Source organism: Rattus norvegicus, chromosome 16 (genome assembly GCF_021556685.1).
Source record: "Rattus norvegicus strain SHRSP/BbbUtx chromosome 16, alternate assembly SHRSP_T2T, whole genome shotgun sequence".
Lineage (NCBI taxonomy): Eukaryota > Metazoa > Chordata > Mammalia > Rodentia > Muridae > Rattus > Rattus norvegicus.
In genome coordinates, this window is record NC_141549.1 from 5,265,488 (window position 1) to 5,289,211 (window position 23,724).

The 23,724-nt window shown below is 48.7% G+C and overlaps 3 protein-coding genes across 11 annotated transcripts in view; 2 read left to right on the top strand and 1 right to left on the bottom strand.

Annotated features, from left to right (window-relative positions):
* The window catches only part of Actr8 (actin related protein 8), a 26,825-nt gene extending 12,330 nt beyond the window's left edge, over window positions 1-14,495 (top strand). The window contains exons 12-14 of one of the 6 annotated variants that reach the window (XR_015639461.1): window positions 273-436; window positions 1,884-2,179; window positions 3,273-3,758. Coding sequence is in view for 5 of the 6 variants with exons in the window: in XM_087588578.1 (XP_087444704.1) it covers window positions 273-436; window positions 1,996-2,139 (308 nt within the window). In the remaining variant the exon portion in view is untranslated. 6 annotated transcript variants of the gene reach the window in all.
* On the bottom strand, window positions 3,966-17,733 carry Il17rb (interleukin 17 receptor B). Of its 2 annotated transcripts, none has more exon segments than NM_001415057.1 (11): window positions 3,966-6,024; window positions 6,880-6,975; window positions 8,402-8,501; window positions 9,454-9,519; window positions 9,862-10,004; window positions 11,303-11,350; window positions 12,364-12,490; window positions 13,025-13,152; window positions 14,781-14,921; window positions 15,621-15,645; window positions 17,576-17,733. In NM_001415057.1, coding segments are annotated over 11 exon segments (1,500 nt in total). In that variant the 5' UTR covers window positions 17,636-17,733; the 3' UTR covers window positions 3,966-5,458.
* Window positions 17,734-17,828: 95 nt separating this feature from the next.
* Chdh (choline dehydrogenase) overlaps window positions 17,829-23,724 on the top strand; it is a 31,308-nt gene continuing 25,412 nt past the window's right edge. Inside the window, exon 1 of one of the 3 annotated variants that reach the window (XM_087587658.1) lies at window positions 17,829-18,076. The gene's annotated coding sequence lies outside the window, so the exon portion shown is untranslated. The remainder of the gene's footprint in view (window positions 18,077-23,724) is intronic. The other 2 variants (XM_087587657.1, NM_198731.3) reach the window with 2 other exon arrangements.

A 23,724-nucleotide genomic window follows, 5' to 3' on the forward strand; every position in this document is an offset into this window, starting at 1 on the left:
AGGGTTAGCATTCAAATGCTGGGACACTTGCACTGAGGCAGCCCGCAAAACCAGCATGGTGATCCAGGCAGTCCGCACCACGCAGGAACCTCCGTGGGTTTCCTGTAGAAGTTGGGTTCTAATCCTAGGAGGAGCGGGATGGGACGTGGGTGGCTGATCCCTCCCTGCAGTGCTGAGGGTGGATCTGGGGGCAGGTCCTTGAGGTCGCTGGGTTGTTGAGCTGACAGTGGGTTGCCTTTCCAGGCTGGTAATTGGCAGGATTGTCTTTTCAGCATCCGACGATACTAAAAAGAAGATGTATAGCTCTATCCTGGTGGTGGGAGGCGGTTTGATGTTTCATAAAGCTCAAGAGTTTCTCCAGCACAGAATTCTCAACAAAATGCCACCTTCATTCAGGCGAATTATTGAAAATGTGGATGTGATCACAAGGCCCAAGGTGAGTTGTTTCGCGATATGAGTGGGACAGTTCTCAATGAGACCAGTGTGGTTACATCTAACTGCAGTGTGTGAGGGGAGTGATCCAGGGAGGCCTGTGGCTGTGGAGTGTCAAGGACCTGGAGAAATGTAAACACTTTCAGAGAGTCACAAGGGTGGCAGGAGTTCTGGACTCAGGGCCAGATTTCTTTTGGTTTGGTGCTTCTGTTTTTAAAAGATTATTTTTTATGTTATGCGTTGCCTGTATGCCTGTGCCCACATGCGTGCATGGTGCCTGTAGAGGCCAGAAGATAAGAACAGCTCTCCTGGAAATGGAGTGAAGGCCGCCATGCTTTGGCATGCAGGTGCTGGGAACTGAACCCAGCTCCTTTGGAGGTGCTTACTAACCCTGCACCTGACTCCATCCTTTGAGAGACACAAACTCAGTGTGTGGTTAAGGCTGGCCATGAGTCCCTGACCCTCCTGCTGCTGCCTCCCAAGGTTGGGTATTTACTGACGTGCCTGGCCAGCGCTGAGACCGGCTTTCTTTCTCTGGTCCGTGCTCTCCTTGACTTCAGCTTCTGGTGCAACAGGGCAGGGCTGGTTTTGCTCTGAGAACAAGAACTGCTCCCTTTTTTCCTCTCTCTGGTTTTGGTAAGTATTTTTGGTCTGGAGACTGGAAGTCTTGAAGGACCTTTTTGGGGCTTGAATTCCTTTAAAAAGAAACAAAGCCAGGAGTTTAGAAATAGGTCCTTTCTGTATTCGGACCCCGTGGCGGTGTTCTGATATGTTTCTCTTTGACGGAGGGGTTCTGGGGGGTCTCCTTTCTCTCTTGGCACTTCCGTGGACATGTGCCTGCCAACAGGGATTGTTCAGGGAGTAGTGAAGAATAACACTAGTGACCACCCTCCCACCCCAGCCCCATGGAGCCATCTACCCCCTGTGGTTATTGTCACAGTTCCCAGTATCCAGGTAAAATCAAAACTCTAGAAGCTTGTAATTTACCAATCAGATTTATATTAGTAAATTCTCACGCCACAGAATGTCCACACAAAGAGCTCAGAGCCAACTGATCCTGATATAAACTCCCCACCTAGATAAGACAAATTGTCCTAAAAAAATCTACCCCTTAGAGGATACTCATACTTAGCTGTGACGGGGGTGGGTCACCCTTCTCCATCTCCCCTTCTCTCTCTCTCCTCTCCAAGCTCTGTGCCCGCCTTACTTTTTCACTGACAGTTCCAGGCCTTGCCTTACCTTGTGCCTGCCCTCACCTGCACACAGACATCAGCCCACATGACATCTTCAGTATTAAGAACTGAGCTGTTCTCATCAGCTGCAGCAGAGACAGTATGTCAGTCAGTTCCGCCATTTGTTCTGATCGTGGCGGTTCAGGGCATTGCACGTGTCATGCAGCTGCCCTGTGGCTGAGCCCCCCACCCCCACCAATTTTCTGTTGTTTCCCACAGACGTAAATCCTGGTTTATTTGCTGTTGACTGAGCAGGGGTCCCAACCCCACATGCAGAGGAGATGTTGTCTGTGTCTTACCTGCCTTTGCTGAAACACCGCTCTCTGTGTAGGACATGGATCCCCGGCTGATTTCGTGGAAGGGGGGTGCAGTGTTGGCGTGTTTGGACACCACTCAGGAACTGTGGATTTACCAGCGAGAGTGGCAACGCTTTGGTGTCCGAATGCTACGGGAACGAGCTGCCTTTGTGTGGTGAAAACCACAACCATGTCTCTGGACATAAAGACTTAAAGAGTGTATGTATTTTAAGTTATTGAGCTTGAAGCTTGATTTTCCTAGAATTAAATTAATTCAATTTTATGTGAAAGTATGACACTGATTTGAAATACTCCTTCAGTCAGGTCCACCCTGTCCCTGATGGGAACCTTGCTGTCCAGCCTTCATCCTGATGAAACACTAACACGCACCCATTAACAAGGGGTGCTGTGTGACCACTGGGACCAGCTGTGGCCCTTTCCCTTTATCCTAGCAGTAGTTAGGAGCTGCAGTGCTCAGTCTGGGTGCACATCATACAAGGTCCTCTCGGAATTAATCACGGTCTTTGTAACGCACACACACATGCACGCACACACACACACACATGCGCACACACATGCGCACACACATGCGCACGCACACACACGCACACACACGCCCACACAGGCAGGTCAGAGAGTACTCCGGGGGCACAGCATGAGGAAGGCAGGGCAGGTGGAGCGGAATTGTTGAGCTGGCTGTGGGGCAGCCACTCCTGCCATAACTGCCCCCGCAGACCTGTCACTGGGAGGACTGGGAGACCGGGAAAGTGGGCCTGATGAGCCAAGCGTGGGCTGCAGCCGTCTCCATTGCATAGCACTGCTGGCACCAAAGAATAACCAGGGAATGGTCTAACCTGGGCATACTCTCCGGATACGAACTTTCACATCTGAAACTTACCTGTTTCTATGTTTTGGACAGAATTCATAGAATATGATTTTATGTTTGAGAGCTGTGAACAGCTCGCACTGCCCTGTGCTTTCCAAAGCGGAATGCGCCTGTTGTAATCATTGTGCACACGAGTATCTCTTACAGTGGTAGGATTTGGAGGAAGTTGGTTTGTGGTTCAAGTTTTGACACAAGCCATCTCCATCTTCCGTGATCAGCACTTTTATAAGCTCTGACAGCTGTCTTCCCAGACGGCTGATCCTTGCCCTGCCTGCACTGCCTCAACCTTAGATATCTGCTCATGAAGCTGACTGCAGCGAGACTGCGCTTCATGCACCTTTGGGTTTTTATTTTATTCATAAGACATGTTAGAGTGAATGCTGTGGCCATTTATTTGTTTGTTTGTTTGTTTGTTTGTTTTTTCAGAGCTGGGGACCGAACCCAGGGCCTTGCGCTTGCTAGGCAAGCGCTCTACCACTGAGCCAAATCGCCAACCTTTTATATTGCCTCTTTTTTGCACACTTTTTATATTGCTGTGGATTGAAACCAGGACCTTGTACATGATATACAAATGTTCTATCACTAAGCCTCAGCCCCAGAGCATGACTGTTTTTGAAACAGTCTTACCTGGAACTCACAGCTCTGCCTGCTTCCGTCCAGGGCATCCATGCCCCAGGGACTGGAGAGACAGTTCAGTGATCAAGACCACTTGCTGCTCTTCAGAAGATCTGAGTTCAGTTCCCTGCACATGTCAGGCCTTTGGCATCTTCTGAGTGGATACTCTTGTGAGTGGAAACTCACATGCATGTACCCACTTTCACACACACACCTAGACATACTTAAAAATACATCTTTTTTTTAAGTGTTTGCTAACTCACTGGATCAATTACAAACTTTTGCTTTTGTCTTTGTTTTGTTTTGTTTTGTTTTGTTAAACAAGTTTTCTCAATTATGTAGCCCTTGCTGTTCTGGAACTCACTGTGTAGGCCAGATTGGCCTTGAACTCAAATATTTGCCTGCTTCTGCCTTGGCGCCCTAGGGGTTAAAGGGTTGAGCCAATGCGCCAGACACACCAGACCTCCGGGTACTAATATTGTAAGTCAACTACCTGAAATAGGGTCCCATTACAAAACAGATTTATTATGCTGTATGAAGCCATACTAGACAAACACATATGCTATTATATACATTTTTTTGTAGTTTCTACATTAAGAAAAAGCTGCTTTGAGAAAGTAACAATCTAGAAGGCTCAAAGATGTTACAAGTCTATATACTGTTACTGTTTCTGGTCAGATTTTTTTGTTTTCATTTTTGTTTTTAAATAAGATTTATTTATGTTAGGGGGTGTAAAGAGAGAGTTCAGCAGTTAAAGAGCATTTGTTCTTGCAGAAGACCCAGGTTTGATTCCCAGCATCCACCTGGTGGCTCACATGTGTCTGTAATTCCAGTTCCAGGTAATCCAGCACCAAGCTGGTAATCTGACCTCAGGCACCAAGCACACATGGTACACAGACATACATGCAAGCAAAACACTGCGATATATACAGTGTGTTTTTAAAATGCATGTAGAGTGTCCTCAAAAGCCAAAGAAGGTTGTCGGATTCCCAAACTAGAGCTAAGATGGTTATGAGCGGCCGTGTGGGTGCTGGAAACAACCCGAGTCCAGAGCTGAGTCTGTGAGCTGTCCTTCCTTCTTGGTAGTTTTTTATTTAAGCGATTGATTACAGAGAAGATTAATTACTTCAAGAGAGCTAATTTCACTTTAAGAATTAGTTTTGAACAGGAAATCTTAGGTAATAACCAAGAACTCTGGGAACCACAACAGTGGACAGGTTAACTGGACAAAAGTAGACACTAGATTTATGGGTAACAACTTGTTCATTTGAGACGGAGCCCCACTGTGTGTCTCTGGCTGGCCTCAGACAGAGATCCTCCTGCCTCTTCTACTTGAGTGCTGGATTAAAGGTGTGACACCTGTGAGGGACGGGGATGTATTTCAGTGGCAGGGCGTTTGTCTAGTGCGCATAATACCCTGGGTTCAATTCCTGGCACTCATAAGATAAAAAGTAAAGGTTACCTGTCCAAAAGTGTGGTGAGGGAAAGCACTGTGCAAACATCAGACAGCGCAGTGGTTACATAGACACTGGATCATCTGGTCAGGCAGCTTGTGTGTGTAATAGGCTTGTTCTCTTAGGAAGCTACACATTAGTGAGAGCCTCCCAGAGGGGTTACTCATTAATAGATTAAAATCTTCAGGAGTCCACAGTCCTATGTGCAGCATAGAGCGTGGGCAGTGTAAGACCAGACACCTGACTGGGAAATGCCTCATTCCTTCCTGGCCAGAGTGCTGAGTTCATGGTGATAATCAGCACCCGGCTTTGGGTATATTCAAACATTTAGGTTCCACTCACTAATGTCTTCATAAAGCCAGCTAATGACTAGCCTCAGGCATCTGTGCTCAAGCTCTGACTGTAAACTCCAGTTTTAGAGCAAGTTCTGTACATAGCACTACCTACACACAGCCTATACAGTACATTTCAGGGTCGTCACAAGGTGTTTTGTCACTGGAAGGTAGAGTAGGAAGGCTTCAGGTCCCTCTCCTCCTGGGTGGACTACAAGGGTGAACAGCTGCCGTGGCAGGCCTGTGGCCGTTTCTTCAGCGGCATGCTTTGCGTAGCCTTGAGAAGTTCTGTGTGGAAAGCTGGGGCGTCCTTCATGAGATGATACTGGGGGCAGACTCTCAGGGCATTATAGTCCCCTTTGAGGTCTGCTCCCCCAAGATAGACCACCAGGTATTTGTGCAGATGAGTCTGGCTGCTGAAATCGCTACAAAAGAGGTTAAAGGCAAGAGGGAACAGATCCTGAGAATTCTCCGTGGCACTGCCCTCCTTGTGGCCACAGGCACTGTCACAAAGGGAAGGGGCGTCACTGGGAAGAAGGAAGACGACTTTATCTGCTGCTTGCTTCTGAGTGGTAAGCCACTGCACGGGCCCCATCTCGGCGATTTTCTTTTTCTGCCATTTTTCAAGGATGACCTCACTTCTGCAGTAGTTTTGAAGAAAGTCAGTAAAGCGACAGACTGTGTGATGGAAACATATCTCGGATGGGTAAACCACCAGGACCTTAACGAGGGGCAGGAGCATGGCGGTGATAGGAAAAGATGTCTTTGTGCTCCTTCCTGTGGGGGAAACGTTAATTGTGCAGCAAATAGCAGGCCTTTACAGTAGTCTAAATCATCACAACTAAACGGTGCCCAGCAGACAGGAGGCCTTTACAGTAGACTAAAACTTCAGTACTAAGTGATCCCCACCAGTGTCAGCCGGGATCAAGTTTTATTCCTGACAGAAGAAAAATTCTTTGATAGTCCTTTTGATGCTTGAATCTTAAAGGTACTTTAAAAGGTGTATTTCTAAGTCCCTATCAAATCAGCCTCCATAGTCAAGTTCTTCTCAGATAAACTCATAGCAGCTGTTGACGTTTGAGAGCATAGTGTTTGAAGCAAGCTGCTAAAACTTCTGTACCTTGATGCAGATAGGACCTCTACCCATCATAGTAGGAGTTGGGTCAGCTGTAGTTTGTACGTCTTCTACCTGCAGGTGGTAGAGTTCTTCTACCTCTAGAAAGTTTAGCCCCACACTGCCACACAGCACGACTATGTAGAAAGCTACTGTACCCCTGTAGTAACAGGGCACCAACAACATCCTCTAAATGCAAATGTTCTTGAGGCGGAAGTTCATGTGGCTTTCTTAGCTTAAAGGTATGGAGTTACTCTTCTGCCGTGACATAGGACTAACTCACAGGGCACACTAACAGCTCCTTTTTGATTTTTTGAGATAGATCCTTGTGTAGCTCAAACTAGCCTTGAACAGTAATTGATGAAATCCTTGAACCCCTGACCTCCCCCTCCCCCCTCCTCTTCCTCTCAAGGACTGGGAGTGCAGTTTACGCTGCCCCAGCTAGCTAGGTTTCTTTTCCTACACATGCTGATGGGGAGGATCTCATTAGAGAGTCTTCAGGAAGTGACCACCCTTACCTTGCCTCCAAGTTAGGTAGATCCCAACTGCCAGCACCCATGTAGCCACCAGCAGCACCAGGAGGAGAGGCAGCCAGCCTCTCAGCATGCTTCTGTCTGCAGGAAACAGCCCAGTCATGCCTTTGTAAGTGGATCCTTTTACTCTTGGAAGTTTAGAACTTTCAAATGAAGGGCTAGAAGATCTTTAGGGGGTCTGCTGACTAAGGGTTTTTTGCCAGTATCCAGGTCTCTTCCAAAAAAAATGTATTACTATAGCTGGAGTGATGGTTTAGCCATTACAGGCTAGGCTCACAGTAACTGTCGTGTGTGTGAACACATGCCACAGCATATATGTAGACGGCAGGGACAACTTTAGGGTTTGTGTTCTCCTTTGACCATGGGTTCCAGGAGGGAACCAACCCAGGTTGTAAACTGCGTACAGCAGTGATTGAACTGACTGAGTAACTCACCTGCCCTCTCCCTGGATTTTCCACAGTAACTGGGAGCCATTCTCTGAACTCCGGTTTCTATTCCTCAAGCATACACACATCTTCACTGTGGCAGCCAGAGTTTGAATGTTGGGGTTTTTGTTTGAGAAATTTTTGATCCTCAGAATGAACTTACATACATAATGCAGACACACGAGCGTGCCCACATAGAGTTATCAAAAGCTTGTCTGGCTGATGTTGCCTTTTGGCCCCATCCATGGGTTCAGAACACTATTTATCCATAAAAAGAACCAAGGCATCTCTAAGTCCACAGACATTTTCCAGAACATGCTCTCAGGCACCAGGGAGCGTCTTTTGGTGCCAGTGTTCCTGATTTGTTAACCAAATAAGATTCAGGGAGAATCAAAAATGTCTTGCAATGCATACACCCTCACAGACCCACACACACCCTCACAGACCCACACACACCCTCACAGACCCACACACACCCTCACAGACCCACACACACCCTCACAGACCCACACACACCCTCACAGACCCACACACACCCTCACAGACCCACACACACCCTCACAGACCCACACACACCCTCACAGACCCACACACACCCTCACAGACCCACACACACCCTCACAGACCCACACACACCCTCACAGACCCACACACACACACCCTCACAGACCCACACACACACACCCTCACAGACCCACACACACACACCCTCACAGACCCACACACACTCACACACACACCCTCACACACCCACACACACCCACACACACACCCTCACAGCCCCAGTGCTGCTCACACCGGTCTGTGACCCCCATTCCAAGCCTGGTGACACCTAGAACAATTCCCATGCACTTGTTCCCCTTTTGTGTACCCTGCTTTTGAAGAGTCATTCATTTAAATCAAGCCTTTCTTACGTGGCCATGAGCTCTCTGGGGCAGCGTAGTTCTGCCATAGCAGTTCAGGGCACGCAGGTAGGGACCTCTTAATGCTCCTCACAGACACAGCATAGCCCGTTACGTATGAAAGAGGTCCTGTGGTTCCTGAGCCTCCCTGACCATCGCAAGGTAATGTTGGGTACTTACTGTCATCTGGAGGGAAGGGAGCACTTGTCTCTGAGCAAAGCACCACTGTCCCTTTGCGTCGAATGCAGTCATTGTCGCAGGTGTGTAAATATGGGGTCAGCTGAGGAGAAGGGGTGATCAGAAAGTTCTCCAGTGGCTCAGGAAATGTTCTATAGTGTCCCCACTTACAACACCCCCCCTTTTTTTTTTCTGCTTTTACCTCTTGGCATGGTCACTTTTCTGCTTAGTCACACTTCTGTAGCCTACAAATCCAATCTGGTGACCGGAGACCAAAACACCTGTAATGCCCTTGAACTTTGTGCCTGTTCCTGACGTGGTTCTTTCCTAGTCTAAAAGGGCAGCTTCATCCCAATAAACATACAAATCTTCCCCCTGGACCGCAGGAGGCGATTTCCCTGGCACTGGGAAAGCCACAGCTTCCTGAAGGACGAGCGGTTGCTGTGGTGCCAGGGTCTTGCTCACCCTGTGTACTTGGTGTTCCAGGGAGTGGAGAGTGACGTACTTGGGTGTGGTTGAGTTGCACTGTGACCCTCTGTATACCCATTTGTAAACTATAGGGACCTGACTTCCTGTTTCCACCTGAGTCAACTGAGGCCCCCAGAAGATGGACAGTTGCTCTCCACAGTTGAGGCGTTGACCTGGATTCCAGCCTTCCAGCCTCAGGCTTTCGCAGCTTTACTTTTCACTTAAACCTGAGGCACTGAGGAAGTAAAATGGCTGTCCATCTCAGAATTACTCCATGATAGTAAATAGAAATGAAGACACATTGGAAAGGCAGCTGCCACTAGTCCAAACAAAAGACACTACAGCTGCCGAGTCAGCGTTCTGATCTCACCACTGCAAAGACCAGTGAGGACTCCGATAACACTGCTTGGTTGGGGAGAGACTTGCCATCCTTTAACAGAAGCCCCAGAGGGCTGTGTGTACTTATACAGAATTCAAGACATCCTTGCTTTAGTCCCTAGCATCCCACCGGTGACATATGCACATACAGAAGCGTCCATGGTGGAGAGACTGGTGCCCCTCCCTTCCCAGACTACTGTTGAACTCACCTCAACCAAGGCACCTTCACTCTCATCATTGACCGGAATGACTACAGATGTCCTCGTCAGTTTGTTCTGGTGCAGACAAGTGAGACACAGTCAAGAGCTACAAGTCACATGTGTGTAGAGACTGTCAGTGATGAAGCCATTCTTCCTGACTGGCTTCTGGTGCATCACCATAAGGACCCACTTCAGAAACCTAGAACTTTTGCCTTTACTTGATTTTAGATTCCTCATCCCAGATGCCTACAGGGACTCTTTTCTGCAACATTAATCAAGGAAGCCCTGGCAGGCTTGGACAACAGTTAGCTTCAGCTCTCTTGAAACCTATGCAGAGGACCCTAAAATGTGTGTAGTTCCCTTCACAATACCGAAACTAGAGGTTGGGACTGGGCTGGTGATTAAGGGGGCGAGTACCTCCAGCACTATAGAAACCCCCAACATCGTGTCCCGTCGAATGAGAACCATGTATCTGTTTCCAAGGGAATTGGTTGTAAAATTCACTTCAACGGTCTTCTCATTCTTCTTACAAGCTGTGATGTTTGGGTCCCACAGGCTTCCTGCAAATTGAGAGAGTACTCTGATAACTCCTCCCTTTACTGAGTCTCCAGGGTGCTTTACAGAAACAAATTTAAATCCTTAGGCACACAGCCAAGAGTCAGGGACTCAAGTATAGGATATCTTCTCACCCTGTTCCCAGAATCTAAAGTATCTGATGTCCAAGGAAGTTTAGGAACTACCCTCAATGCCGCTACTTTGCTACAAATAGTAACTTGAGCTGGTAGTGGTAGGTACAGATCTCAGTCCAAGACTGGGTTCAATGCTCACCCTACATTTTGAGGTGAGAGAGCTAGGACCACTATTTTCTCCTTTCTAGGGTGGAAGGGCCTCGGTTTAGGAGGTAGGAGGTATGTACCAAAATGGAAAGGCAGTACACTGAGACTCAGGATTTACAAGGACACACTGTCAGCCTGACTGAGTCCAAAGGGGGAAGGAAATGCACACAGGATACTTACAGGATTCCCTGGCAGATAACTATCAGAAAGCCCTTGTCTCACTCTATGACTTGCAAATAAGACTGGACACGTTTCCAGGAACATGTGTATGTAATAGCACAGGTTATCTTTCCTACTGAAGGGACCGCTTGGGGTCCCTGACTGGGAATGGTTCTAGGAGTGAATTGTGAGGTCTGATTCCAGGTCCTGGACTACACACACATCACAGCTCCATTCTTTTACAGGGTTCTTTTGGTGGGAGGAAAGACACCCCACCCCCAGTGTCACTAACTTCATCAACACCACGAGACTATACTGCTCTGAAGTTTATACTCACCCTTAGAAGTCGGGATGAGGGACTGACTATCCTAAAATAGCCCCTTCATGATTGAAAAGAAGTTCTAAGAGTCTACCAGAGTGAAGGGAGTCTTTTGAGAAGACAACTGGGACCTTACTTGGACAAACTCTCATCCTCTTTGTTAATCCAAACAGAAGGTACCCAGAGCCTCCACTAATCACAGGTCAGTTGTGATGAGCAGGTTGCAAAGGCTCATGGGACTCTTCTCCAGTCACTAAACAGGTTCCTGTGGACACTGTTTTAAGTGGGATATGGGATAAAGTATGAGTTTAGCATAAGGACAGGAGTGGTTTCCTGTAGCTGTTGCTGTCCTATGTAAACCTAAGAGCCCACCCCAGCCTGAGTAGCTGCTCAGCTCAAAGCCATTCCAGCAGCTCCTTCACTGAGTGACGTAAGAGACCCTCCACCTGTATATCTTAGTTCTTTATGTGAGGATGGATGGAACTTGATGGGCCCCAGGAAGGAATTCTCCAAGTGACAGAAACACAATGCTGTGTCTACTTACCTGCTTCAATGCACTGCTTCTTATATTTCATTACATGGTTTAGGCAGCCTGGGAATGTGAATGAAAGTTGTTACATTTGAGTAAAAGTTACCTGTGTTATAACCCATTGCCCAGTACACACACACACACACACACCAAATATGAGAAAGACAGCGTCATCCTCCCATAGAAGCTTTAAGTAATCTCTTTTAAGTACAGCCTTTATCAAAACAGTCTCCAGGAGGTGACTTGGAAACCAAAAAGTGAAAGTTGATAATACATATAGGTCCTGCCTCTTCTAGACATGAAGCTCCAGGTGGTGGGTCTTCAGTAGGCACAGCCCTCACCAATAATGTCACACACCCCAGATAGGACATAATGAGGAGGGTTCAATGCCTTCTGTGGCCTACATACAAAGCAAGCATCAGACAAATCCGGATTGGAGACAATCTAGATAATGTTTGACAAGGGCGTGGAAAAGGGTGGCCAGAGGCTGGGGTGGCACAATAATTGAGTGACTCTGGAACAGGAGGAAACTGTAATGGAAAAGCAGCTGAAATCCAAAGAGCCTGGTGTTTAGCTACTGGAAATATGCTGACATTATGTCCCCGTTTTCACAAGTGCACCCTAAAAACAAGATGCTGACAACGGGCGGGACTGGAACCAGAACCCAGAGCTGTGTGGGACACCTACTTTTGCACCTTTTTGAAAACCATCACCAAACAAAACTCACTTAAAAATAAAGGACACCCTCCCACAAAACAAACAAACAAAAAAACAGTGAGCTTTGGTGTCATCAGGAAGCTAAAAAGCACCGTGTAGTAAATGGTGTGACACCAAAGCCACTCGGGATGGCTCAAGGCACCAACCGCAAAGGACCAGAGTTGGAGCTTCACCGTTGCTGTGTGCACTGCCCAGGGCAAGTGTGTCCCGCCTGGCACCCACATTCACCTAACTGAACCCTCTACCCTGAGGACCGTGTCCACACATGAGGAAGCTGACAGCTCCAAGGGGTTTCCAAGGCTCATTGCACCAACCGCATGCCAGGATGCATGTGACACAGTAACACGGAGGACGTTTACCTGGCGAGGTGAAGTTCACAGACAAAGAAGGGCTGTCCTCGTTCATGTTAGCATTGGGGATGTTATGGGCCCCGATGAGATAGAGCGTGCTCAGCTCCACAGGGAAGCCGACATAGGAGAAGATCCACTGCAAAACAAAGCAAGAACCACTGTGGGGGCATTTTCATTTGTAAATGTTTTCACATTTATGTATTGCGTGCATGCATGTGTGTGCTAATGGGGGTCATGCCATAGTGCACATGGGAATTTGGACAACTCAAAGGAATCGTTCTCTCTACCATGTCGGTCCTGTGGACTGAACTGAGGGGTGTCAGGCTTGAGAGCCCCGCCCCTCCTTTTGTCATTCATTGGAGCATCCAGCTGATACAGGTCTCTGGCCAATGGCTATGTAGCGAATGGGCACAGCCCATCTACTGATAAAACTCAGAATCAGGAAAGTGTGGCATTTTAGAGCCAGGATACAATTTAAGTTCAACTCCCCTCCGGTCGATGGGCATTGAGTCTCAAAGATGCTGCCTTCCCCAGGCACTGAGCCTTAAGTGAGTCTGGAGCCAGGCATCTTGCTCTGCTCTGCTCCGGATCACCAGGCTTTTCCGAAGCGTGCTTTTCGTGCTCCCCACACCCAGGGTCTGTCTGTCAAGGACAGCCTAGAAGTACTTGCTTTGCCGCCGGAAGGTCTGGTCTGGCTTTGGAAGGTCTCTGTGTAGTTGCACCTCACGCAGCTGTATGAATGCATGTTGTTTTTGCCACTCACGCAGATCTTGGTGGCCTTCAACAAGCGGATGCTGGCTGCAGAGACAGTGAAGTGGGAGGTTGCTTGCATTAGCCCCATGTGGCTCACATATACTCAACAGTAAATGCCTTGTCTCGGCTGGTGTGTCCAATGGTGTCCAGTGTGCAGACGGAGTGAAGGTTTTAGGAACTTTGGGGGGGAATTCTGCTTGAACTTCCTACAGCTCTTCAGCAGTAAGTGCAAATTCATATTCCAAAGCCCAAGATCCCTTGCTTCTAGGCTGGCCTGAATTGCACAAAGTGCCTGTGGTTAGTGATACTTCTGCCCTGGTCTGAGAGGACTGCTTGGGGTCTGTACATACCCTAGGCTGTGTGTCTTTCAGTGCATCCATGTGGGTACTTCTTTTAGGTGTGCCTCGGGATGGGATGAATGGGTCCTAAACACTGCTTATTTCTGGATCAGTGGATGCTCCAGGCTTTAGCTTTTGCTAAGCACCAGTACCCAACTGTGCCTGTTCTGACTGCCCTATGCCTGTACAGACCATACTTTCTAGTCTGTCTGTTCCCCCATCCCTATATTTCCAGGTTCCCTTTATAAAGTCCATAACATCATCAACCAAAGACCTCACCCTGCTTGATGTGGGGCAGAGATGTGTGTAGCATCTCACAGGAGTCTCCTGGGGCCCTGCCCTGGTCCTTCCAGCCCCACCCAACTCACATAAATCCAGTGTGGCTTTGGGACATCCCTGGCTGCCTCTCCTATTACGCTGAAAACGTGCTGATGAAGCAGGCCCATCACTGACTTGTTTCCCATGTCAAAGGGACCCTTCTCTCGGCTCCTTCTACAACCTCCTTGAGTTTTTGAGACAAGGTGTCACCCTGTAGCCCAGGCTGTCCTGGAACTAATAGTCTACAGCCCAGATTGGCCTCACATTGTAGCAACCTCCTGTTTCAGTGTCCCAGGTGCTGAGCAAACGGACTCTTGACTAAACCAAGCTCAACGCCGGCAAACAGACACCACCAGCATAGGCAGTGGGATCCCCGGATCGGCTCGCGTAAGGAACATGCATGGTGCTTTCGACGTAATCAGGAGAAAATGCCAGGACTTGGATGGCGCCATTTGAGATGTAGGAAGGTAACCCAAGCAGAGCTTTTCCTAAAATGAGGGGAGTCATCTCCTCCATGAAGTATGACTGAGGAAAGCCTTTGCTCATCAGTGACTTTGCACACTGACACACTCAGCCAAGAGCTGCCCCCCACTCAGAGCTGCCTGTGCCTTGAGTCACTTCCGACCCAGAGTAGCTCCCAAACCCCCACCCTGACCTCAAACCACTTATTTTGTTCTTTCGTGTGCCACCATAGGCACGATTACAGATAAATGTATGGCTATTTGTATGCTGGCTGCTCGTGTTTGTGACATCCATATTGTTTTATACACACACACACACACACACACACACACACACACACACTTCTCATTGCTGTATTGACTTCCAAAGTTCCCCCTTTGTGATTCCTTTCTGTTCTTGGTCATCTGGATGCTGTTGTGAAGAGTGCTACTGTACACATCCTAGGATAGTATATGTCTATGTACTTCTGGGGTGTGTGCCGAGGACTGGAATTAATGGGGGCCTATGTCCTTCGTGTTCCTAGTTTAGTAGACACGTTGACTGACAAAAACTTACCGTCTGCCCGGAGTATCCAGCTTATGTTCATCAGAATTGAAAACTCCTCTGTTGCCACACTTGTCTTGACAAGTTCCACTCGGAGGTCCCTCAGGTCTCCCGGAGTGAGTGTATGTTGGACCATCCACTCTGGAGATGGCCCTGGGAGGAGGCAAGAAGACTTCCTATGACACTCCTGTTTTGGGCCCAGTCAGAAGTTACTTCCTCCAAGTGATCTTTCCTGTTCCATCACCTGTCCATTCACAACTCACTTCTGCCAAGGAAAACCAAACTCCTGGATGCTGGCAGATTTACGCACCCAAATAAATTCTCTCAGCCTCATGGCCCCAAACTACACAGCATGTGGTGGTGTGTGTGTGTGTGTGTGTGTGTGTGTGTGTGTGTGTGTGTGACTAATGCCAGTCCTCCTTTCTCCAAGCCTCATCCAGGACTCCAGCCATCTAGCCCTCACTATGACAGCTTTCTCAGGCCCTCACTTTGCTGCTACTGACCTTCCGGCTCATTCTCCCAAATCGCATCCTTGGCCGAAATTAACTCATTCTTCAAAGTCTACCTTGTTAGGAACCTACCTGTAAAACATTCGCTGCCTACTCCCAACAGTAATGTCCCCATCTCACACCATAACCTCTGTCCCTCTGTGGGGTGGCAGGTACTGCCTCCCACTTAGCATGATGAGTCCCACTCTGCCTGTGTGCTAATTCATCAGGAGGCCAGCCCATTTCAAACACATCCTTACTCCTCAAGTTCCGCCTTGAAAACCTCACTCCCGTCAGTTAACAAGGCAACACACCATGCTGTGCCTGGTCATCTGTGACCTCGCCAGTTCTCTAATGCACCCACCTGTCTCAGAGCCACACTGAATAGTCTGCAGGAAAGAGAGAAACCAGACGTCATGTTGAAGCCAGTAAACCACAATGCTTCATTTACCAAATTAGGCAAAACACCATCTTTTTCCTTAGATGCGTGCACAAGTGACAAGTTCTCAAAGAAAGATGTGCTGGAGAGATGGTTCAGCAGTTAAGAACATATTGTTCCTGCAGTGGACCTGCATTTAGGTTCCAGCTCTCACATCAGGCAACTCCCAACAACTGCCCCTAACTCCAGCTCCGAAATCCAATGTCTCTTGTTTCTGAGGGGAGGGGCGAAAGTGTGTGTGTGCGCGCGCACACACACACACACACACACACACACACACACACACATACACACACAAACACACACACACACACAAATAAAACTTTTTAAGTTTTTTTTGAAAGAAAGGAGCTCATTTGATTGCACTTTACAACTTGAGGGGAATTAAGCTGCCCCACTGTAGCTTCGATGGACCATGGTTTGGCCATTAGCATGCCTGATTTCCTGGCAGCTGCTCATCCACTTGAAGACCAGGTAGGCTCCAGCATGCTTGCTTTCCCTGCCTCAGATTACTGAGGGCCACAGTAAGGCCCCCCTTTACCGTCTAATGCTTAACTGTTGGTTTGGGGGACAATGTAATATTAATTTCTCCAAGTAAAGAATTGACTGTGCAAAGAGAAGAAAGTAGGTAGCAATGACTTCAGCCCACATCCCCTCACCCCCACCCCCAAGTTCATATCATATTTCTTTTCTGATCTAGGACTCAGCTACTTAGAAAAACGGGGGAACAGGAGGGTGACATGACTGTGATTTCATCTTTCTAAAACAGCTTTCAAAAAAGAAAAACTCATCAGTGTCTACGAAAGGCCAGTACTAAACCTTTTGAAGTTTAATTTCTAAAAAAAAAAAAAAAAAAAGAATAGTCTGGTTCCAGAATAGCATATTTAGCCTAAAACATTTATTCCAGTTGTCAGTAATCTTCAGTGGCAAGACACAATGTGACAAACCCAAGGGACTCTAGGATCTCAGCCCCCTCATTTCCAAAACCTTGGCTGAAGGCAGGAAGCAAAGGTTTTGATGGAGCAAATTCTGTTTGGATGAAGTCATCCATTGTCCTTTGTTTTGTGACATTCTCTTATTAAACAAATGAGCCACCTGTAGGAACCGAGATCTAGTTGAAAGGTAGCAAGACAAGGTGCAGAAAAAAAGCCAGGCAACAGCTCTACACATAGTAGAGTTTATTCCGTCTTCCCCACAGCTGCCCCCAGGACCGTTCTTTTGCACAGAGGGCAAGGACAGCAGCTGCTGGTGTCAGGACGCCATGAACAAGCTTTGACTTTCCACAGTCATCAAGGCCGCCTTGAACGGGACAGGGATTGCATCTAAATGCCTTGTTGAGGATGAGCTTTTTCCTCTTGAATAACCAGAAAGGTTCTTTCATGAGGACTGGAGAAGAACGAACAGATACCTACCTTCTGCAGTCAACATGGCCCTAGACAGAAAGGAAAAGCAAGCAGGCAGACAGACGCCGGCTGGCTGTCGACCCAATAGGTGGGAAGCACAGATATAAGCAGTACCGTCTTGTTTGTCCTCATGAACCCGGAGACGAGGCACACTACCTGTGTGAGTTGAGTATCACCCCCCTCTTTCAGGAGAATTCTAAGACTAGGTAAGCACAAATGCCCAGGGTGGCACCTGTGACAGCTCTAAACCTCGCGCCCCTGGGGAGGCAGTCTGATCGCAGATACCTTCTAGGATGGGAATCGAGTTCAAATCCCATTGTGGTTATCTCAGGGGTGCAAAACTGGTCTCTTTCTGAGGGCGGTCCACGGACAATTTCCTCGACAGTCGAGCTGATAGGTCTTCAGGTGCTTATCGGGGTTCAGCTGAAAGGATGGAAACTGAGGGAAAGGGTACCCACGGCGGAGGGGGATGCTTACCGGCTCTCGGGACAGGGCGCTCCTGCACATAGCAGCCAGGCTCAGCAACACTAGCAACATGGCCCGGCCACCGCCCACCACCACGCGGAGCTGGGGCGGGAGATCCAGGGTCCTCTTATCCAGGAGCCCGCGGCAACTCTCCGGGCTCCGCCTCCGACAATACTGCCCTGCCCTAGCCGGGGCGGGCGCTGGCCTGGTCCCAAGACAGTAAAGTGGCCGCCTTGTCGCCCGCGGGGCTCGCGGGGATGGGCGGGGTGCGAATGACTCGAGCCGGGGAGGATAGAAGCTCCAACAGGCGCGGTGCGTGTCGAGCCCCGCGCACAGGTGTGTGCCGCAGGTCAGGCGCCTGGAGCCAGACAGAGCAGCCCCATCCGGGCCGAGGAGAGCACGCGACACTCCGGGTCCGCCAGTTAAAGCGCAGCGGGCGAGGATCGGCGGCCACCGCCTTGTCGGTGCTCCTGATTCCAATCCTTCTGCGGCCCAGGTGCGGAGGTGTCTTGGGTGAGTAGCGAGCTTCGGGTCTTAGGCTGGGTGGATCGGGAGAACCGGAAGCCTCCTTTACCCAGAAAGAGTCACAGAAAGAAAGGGGGGAGGGATTCGAGCCACTGAAAGCTTCTGGGCTTCTTTGAGAGAACTAGCGACCAGTGACAGGAACTTACAGTTACAAGGTAATAGTGATAGGAATCTCCACCCCTGGCCCCTCAAGCTTTCTGGTTAAGTGTATTTCTATAGAATGAGGTCTGGCGGTTACATCTGGGGTCCCGAAGCTGGTGTCTCAGCACTGTGGGTTCCGAGCTGAGGTTCTGACATTTGGGTGCCTGAATGAAATCTGCCGGACTCTCTCCACTGCCTCTCAGACCTTAATTCTGGGAAGGCGAACTAGGGACCATCCTTTTGAGATAAAATGGCTTGAGACGGGGATAGCCCAGTATCGTTTGGGGTTAGAGTAAGGGCTACAGAAGCCTGGAATTCTGCTGCTTCGACCCCTCATACATCCGTAGTAGAGCTGGGATCACCAAACTCTTAGACCCGGAATGGAATTGGAGGGAGCCCTCAGGCAGAAGTCCTGCTTATCCCAGCGGAGAGGTCGGGTGGAGTCAAGCAGCTGTGTTTGCTGAAGCCCAACTGGGATTCAGAGTAAATTCATCCGTGAGACTCAGGTGAAGGTTCTGGCTTTGATTCACCTGGAAAAGGCTCAATTCCTAGCCTCTGTGGGATTGCAAGGAATAGTTTCCTGAGAAAGGAAATTGACAACAGGAAACTGTAGACCCACCCCCACCTGGGACTGGGCCATCCTGGGCCCTCACTCCACCTCACTCAACCAGTGGTTCCTGGGAACACTTTGAGCTTTCATAGCAGCCCTTCTGAAACGGTAAACACTTCCCTGCTACCGGGGTGCAAAGGTGTATGCTCTTGGCATGAAACTGAACGCTGGGTCAGAACGCAAGGCCAGAGTGCCTGCCCTGATGCAAAAGCAAAGCGGAGATGGCCTCTTTCCAGTTTCCCTCTGAGAAATTTGTCCCATGGGGCCGAGGAACAGGGCGAGATGTTTAGATGGCAATCGGTCTTTGGTTTTGAAAAACAACCCGTGGAGCTGTGCAGACAAGTAGGGGACCGCTCCCTCTCAGCTGAGCAAATCACTACTGATTGCCAACGTGTTCATTCAGTGAGCGGCTGAGTGCCAATCCCTGGGCAGGATTGGGGCTGCTCTGACAGAACACACCCTGCTGTAGTACCCTCAGGGCAAAAGGCTAGGGCTTTGGGACAGCAGGGATTGAGAGTTAAGGCCCAGGAACAGGCATATGAGTCAGCCATTTCTTGGCCCCTGAGGCAGAAAGGCGGGCAGAAGGTGTTTCAGCTCTGGCAGGAAAGTTCTAGATGAACACAGACCCTAGAGTAACCTCACCTGACATTGGCAAGGGAAGGTGGGACAAACATAAGGAATTGGGTACTGGATTGGCTTGCTTTGAGAAATGGGTCAGGACAGCTAGCTGGGTTTCTTATCGCTGGTGGCAAAGGAGAGAGGAAGAACCAGGTGAAAGGGGGTAGGAAGGGGTAGAAGCTATGGGAGGATACCCAGGCTAGGATGCTAGGACAGCCTCCAGACACAGCCTGTGAAGTCCCCCAACCCACCTCCAAGGCCAGTGATGACAGGCTCAGAGATGACACTGCCCTGACTCTGGGACAAGGGCATGTACCTGTGGCCCGTGGGCAGTGGAAGGAAATATAAGCAAGACTCAGCAGCTATAGACAGGGTCATACCTGGGCAAAGAGGCTGTAGCTGCCTGTCCTCAGTACTTTCCACCCTGCCACAAGTGCCCTCCTCACCCCACAATGATCCTTGTTCACTGAACATTGGGCCTCTAAGGTGACCAGCTGAAACGGACCCACTTGCTTAGATGCCTAAGCCCAGAGGCAGGTGCCACAGACCACCCAGGAGAGTGTATCATCAGAGGGACCAAGGCTTGAATTTCAGGTAGAGAACGGATTCGGCGTGACAGACAGACACAAACTCGAGGTGTGTGCTGTTGTGAAAAGCTTTACTTGTTGGCATAGATTTAAGCAGTTAGAACAGGTCCATCATAATTGGCGATCATTCAGCTCTTATTCATCACCCCACCAAATGTCCCTTGCAAGGAGGAAAACTGAACGTACAGTCTAGGAAACAATTCTCAGCCGCAAACAATAGTTTAGAAAACTGCAGTTATACTGCCAGGCTCGTGGGCACCAGGTATGCATTCAACATTTACCTTTGTTGTAATAAAGTTTAAACTCTATATTTATGGCCCCTCAGAATAAAATGGAAACTTTTGTAACCATTCTATAATTTTGTTCATTTCTTGCTCAATGTTAGTTTCTCTTTTCCTTCTAGTTAACTCTTGATAAGTTTGTTCAACTTAGGGGCTGGGGATTTAGCTCAGTGGTAGAGCGCTTACCTAGGAAGCACAAGGCCCTGGGTTCGGTCCCCAGCTCCGGAAAAAAAGAACCAAAAAAAAAAAAAAGTTTGTTCAACTTGTTGGAACTTATCCATGATCTTTCTAAAAGAAACGTCACTATTCTGAATCATGCTAAACAAAACTTATCCAAAAAGGGGGGGGGAGGCTTTTCTGGAACAGTCATGTTGTTAGTGACTGCAATTAATTTCTCTCCTATTTGCTGGGAACTAATGGGTGTAGCAGTTGAATTCATCGCAGCCGTTGAGTTCGTCGGGATCATGATGGTGTGAGACGTTTCCGTCTCTGAACTTTCAGTTCCTGAGACATCTAAAGGTACATGACCATCTTCCCACACTGCTATGCTCTTAAAATCAGATATTGTTGACAGGCTTAAAGTTGCTAAGATCACCAAGGCTAGAATACAGAAGGCACCTCCACGGCAAGCATAGACCCCAGTCATCATCTATTTGTAGGGGAGACGGCCAGGACCTCCAGGAGGGAAGCCATTCCAGGCACATGCCTCTGTCTGGACAGAAACGACGCACAAGAGCTTCTCGTCACAGAGACTCCACTGGAGTGGGTGTGGCAGGCAGGGCCACCGAAGAGGGCTTAGCTTCTTCTTCTGGATGTAAGGCAAGCCACCGCCGCTCTCCTCAGAGGCTCAGTTGCCTCTCCTGTACAACTAAATGAGCGGGCCGTCATAGTGAAGAGGTGTCTGGAATCTGAAGGGAGCGATCCTTAGAGATTCTCCCCGGGTTGCCCTTAGTCATGCACTCAGTCTGCAGGGCTACCGGAGCCGCCTGGCTCAGCAAAGTCTTCATGTCCAGGGGGGAGGCTGCTCCTGAAATCTCAGAATGAGTGAGTAAACCAGCACATGCCTTCCTCCAAGGCCATGCCGAAGCCTGCACCCCTGGGAAGATTGCTTTGGATTTCTTCCATCGTGTAGGAGAAGGTCACAGTGTGGTCCAGGCCTGGAAGATGACTTCGTCCATCCCCCAGACTTCCAGCAGGTCTGTGTGGCCACTGCAGCTGAGACTCCAGCCGGGTTTCCTGGCTCTATGACTCACTTGCTATCCCTTGGCCATGGCCAAAGCTCTTGGTCTCTTGCCACCTCAGTTTCCCCAGGCACATATAACATGGAACTGGCATTACCTCTGTCACTCTAACGGAGCCATCAGGAAACTCAGAAGAAACCAGAGTGGGAAAGCGAGTTTATGGGTTTAAATTTGCTGCATAGATTTAAAGCAGGGGAGACGAGACAATTAAAAAAAATTTTTTTTTATTCTAATGTCTCCATGTTCTCAAATGGAAAAATTCTCTTGGACCCTTGATCTTTGTTACTCTGCTGTATCCGTCCTGGAGAGAGCAAGGCTGTGAGGATTGTTGACGTACAGTTGAGTCTAGCTTCCGCCCACACAGGTGGAATTTTCCACTTTGTGTTTTTTTTTTTTTTTTTTTTTTTTTTTGCAAATGTTAATCAAGTCTCTGGGCAGTTAACAGTGGATTCATTGTCTCGTGAAGAAGGAGCCGGTTCTGGTGAATGCCAGCTGCCTGCCAGGGAGGGCTCCTTGGGCAGCCCTAGCTGGCATAGTAGCTACTGGAGCATTCCAGTCTCTGGTGCTACCTCTGCCCTCTGTTCCACTCCAGCTGCTTGGATTCGTCCATGACTAATTTAATGCTATCTTTGAGCCAGAAACCCTGAGAGTCAGCCAGGACTTGCCAGTCCTTGATCTTGAACCTGAGCATAGAACGCCATATGTTCTCTGCCCAGAACAAGGGGCATAGAAAAACCCCAGACTCAGCCGTGATTATAGTTCAGTGTTAATGCTACCTCAGCCAATTCCAGGAGGTGAAACCAGCAAGGGCATGACCTCTGGCATGTGAACTCTGTACCATGGACACTTGTGTTGATTTACATGTTTCTATTATCACATCGGGGCTTCCAAAAGTATAGACCACAGAAGAAATGGGGAAGCCATTTCCTACCCTCAGCTCCTCATTATATAGATGAGAGTCAGGCTGGTGGGGATGCAAGGAAAGGCACTTGGCACTGTGTTGGAAAGAGAAGGCAGAATGATCTGGGTTTCCATCACCAATGGTTGGGTTAACCTGTAGTTGATATTATTATTGGTGGCAGTTAAGGGTCACATTCTATATGTCCTGGAAGAGAAAAAAGGTACTTGCATGAGGTTAAGTAAGAATGGGGGCGAGGATCAGACCATATAAACTGGGTGAAATCTCAATGTGCTTTGAGCTTTGTATTTTTAAATATTTTAGATCCTGCAAAAAATATTTTAAATCCCGCAAAGTCTCAAAATCATGAATCCCCTGCCTTAGCCTTGACCTCCTAGGCGGCAGGATTAGAGGTGTGCTCCACTGTGTTCTGCGAGTTTTCCTTTTTCCCTCATAAAAACAAGAAACTATGTGGTAGATAGCTGTTTCCATTTCAAAGACTTACGTATCCTCTATCTTGCGTGTATGAGATTTTGCCTGAATGTATTTAAATGCACTGCAAGCATGCCTGGTGCCATGGAGGCCAGGAGAGAGCACCGGTCCCCACCCTGGAGCTAGAGCTACGAGTGGTTGTGAGCCACCATGTGGACGCTGGGACCTAAATCCAGGTCCTCTACAAGAAGAGCAAATGCCTTGAACCACTGAACCGTTGTCTTTCCAGCCCCATGTCCAGTTTTATAAATCAAAAAACTGAGCCCCCTAGAGTCGGTCTCCCAGGTGTGGCTGAGCTGTGACCACAGCTCCAGGATCTTGACCAAAACCATCTTTCGCTATTCTGAAGTCGGAGACTTGAACGTGGAACCCCAGTGTATAAGACATGTACAAGCGCATTTGTTTTATAAGTTGATATTTGCATTTTTATTTTGCATGACACCCCCACACCCCACCCCCTCCCTGAGGGGGAACACCACCACCGTGTTCGGGAGTGTATTCTAGAACCTAGAGCTGCAGGCACTAAGCAACCTCTAACAGGATTTGCTTCTGCCATGAGTTCAGTGACAGCTGTTTTCGTTTACTACAGGGGAGTAGTTGGGGAGTTCCCCTTTAAGCAGCTCTCCTTGCTTTCTTGGAACCTCCTGTGGCTAAAGATTCAGAAGGTCAGAAGGGCGCATGGCATGTATGTAAGCTGGGGGCCTGATCACAGTCGTGAAGGGCCTGAAGCAGGGCAGGTACTACGGACCCACAACCCACTCTCATTGG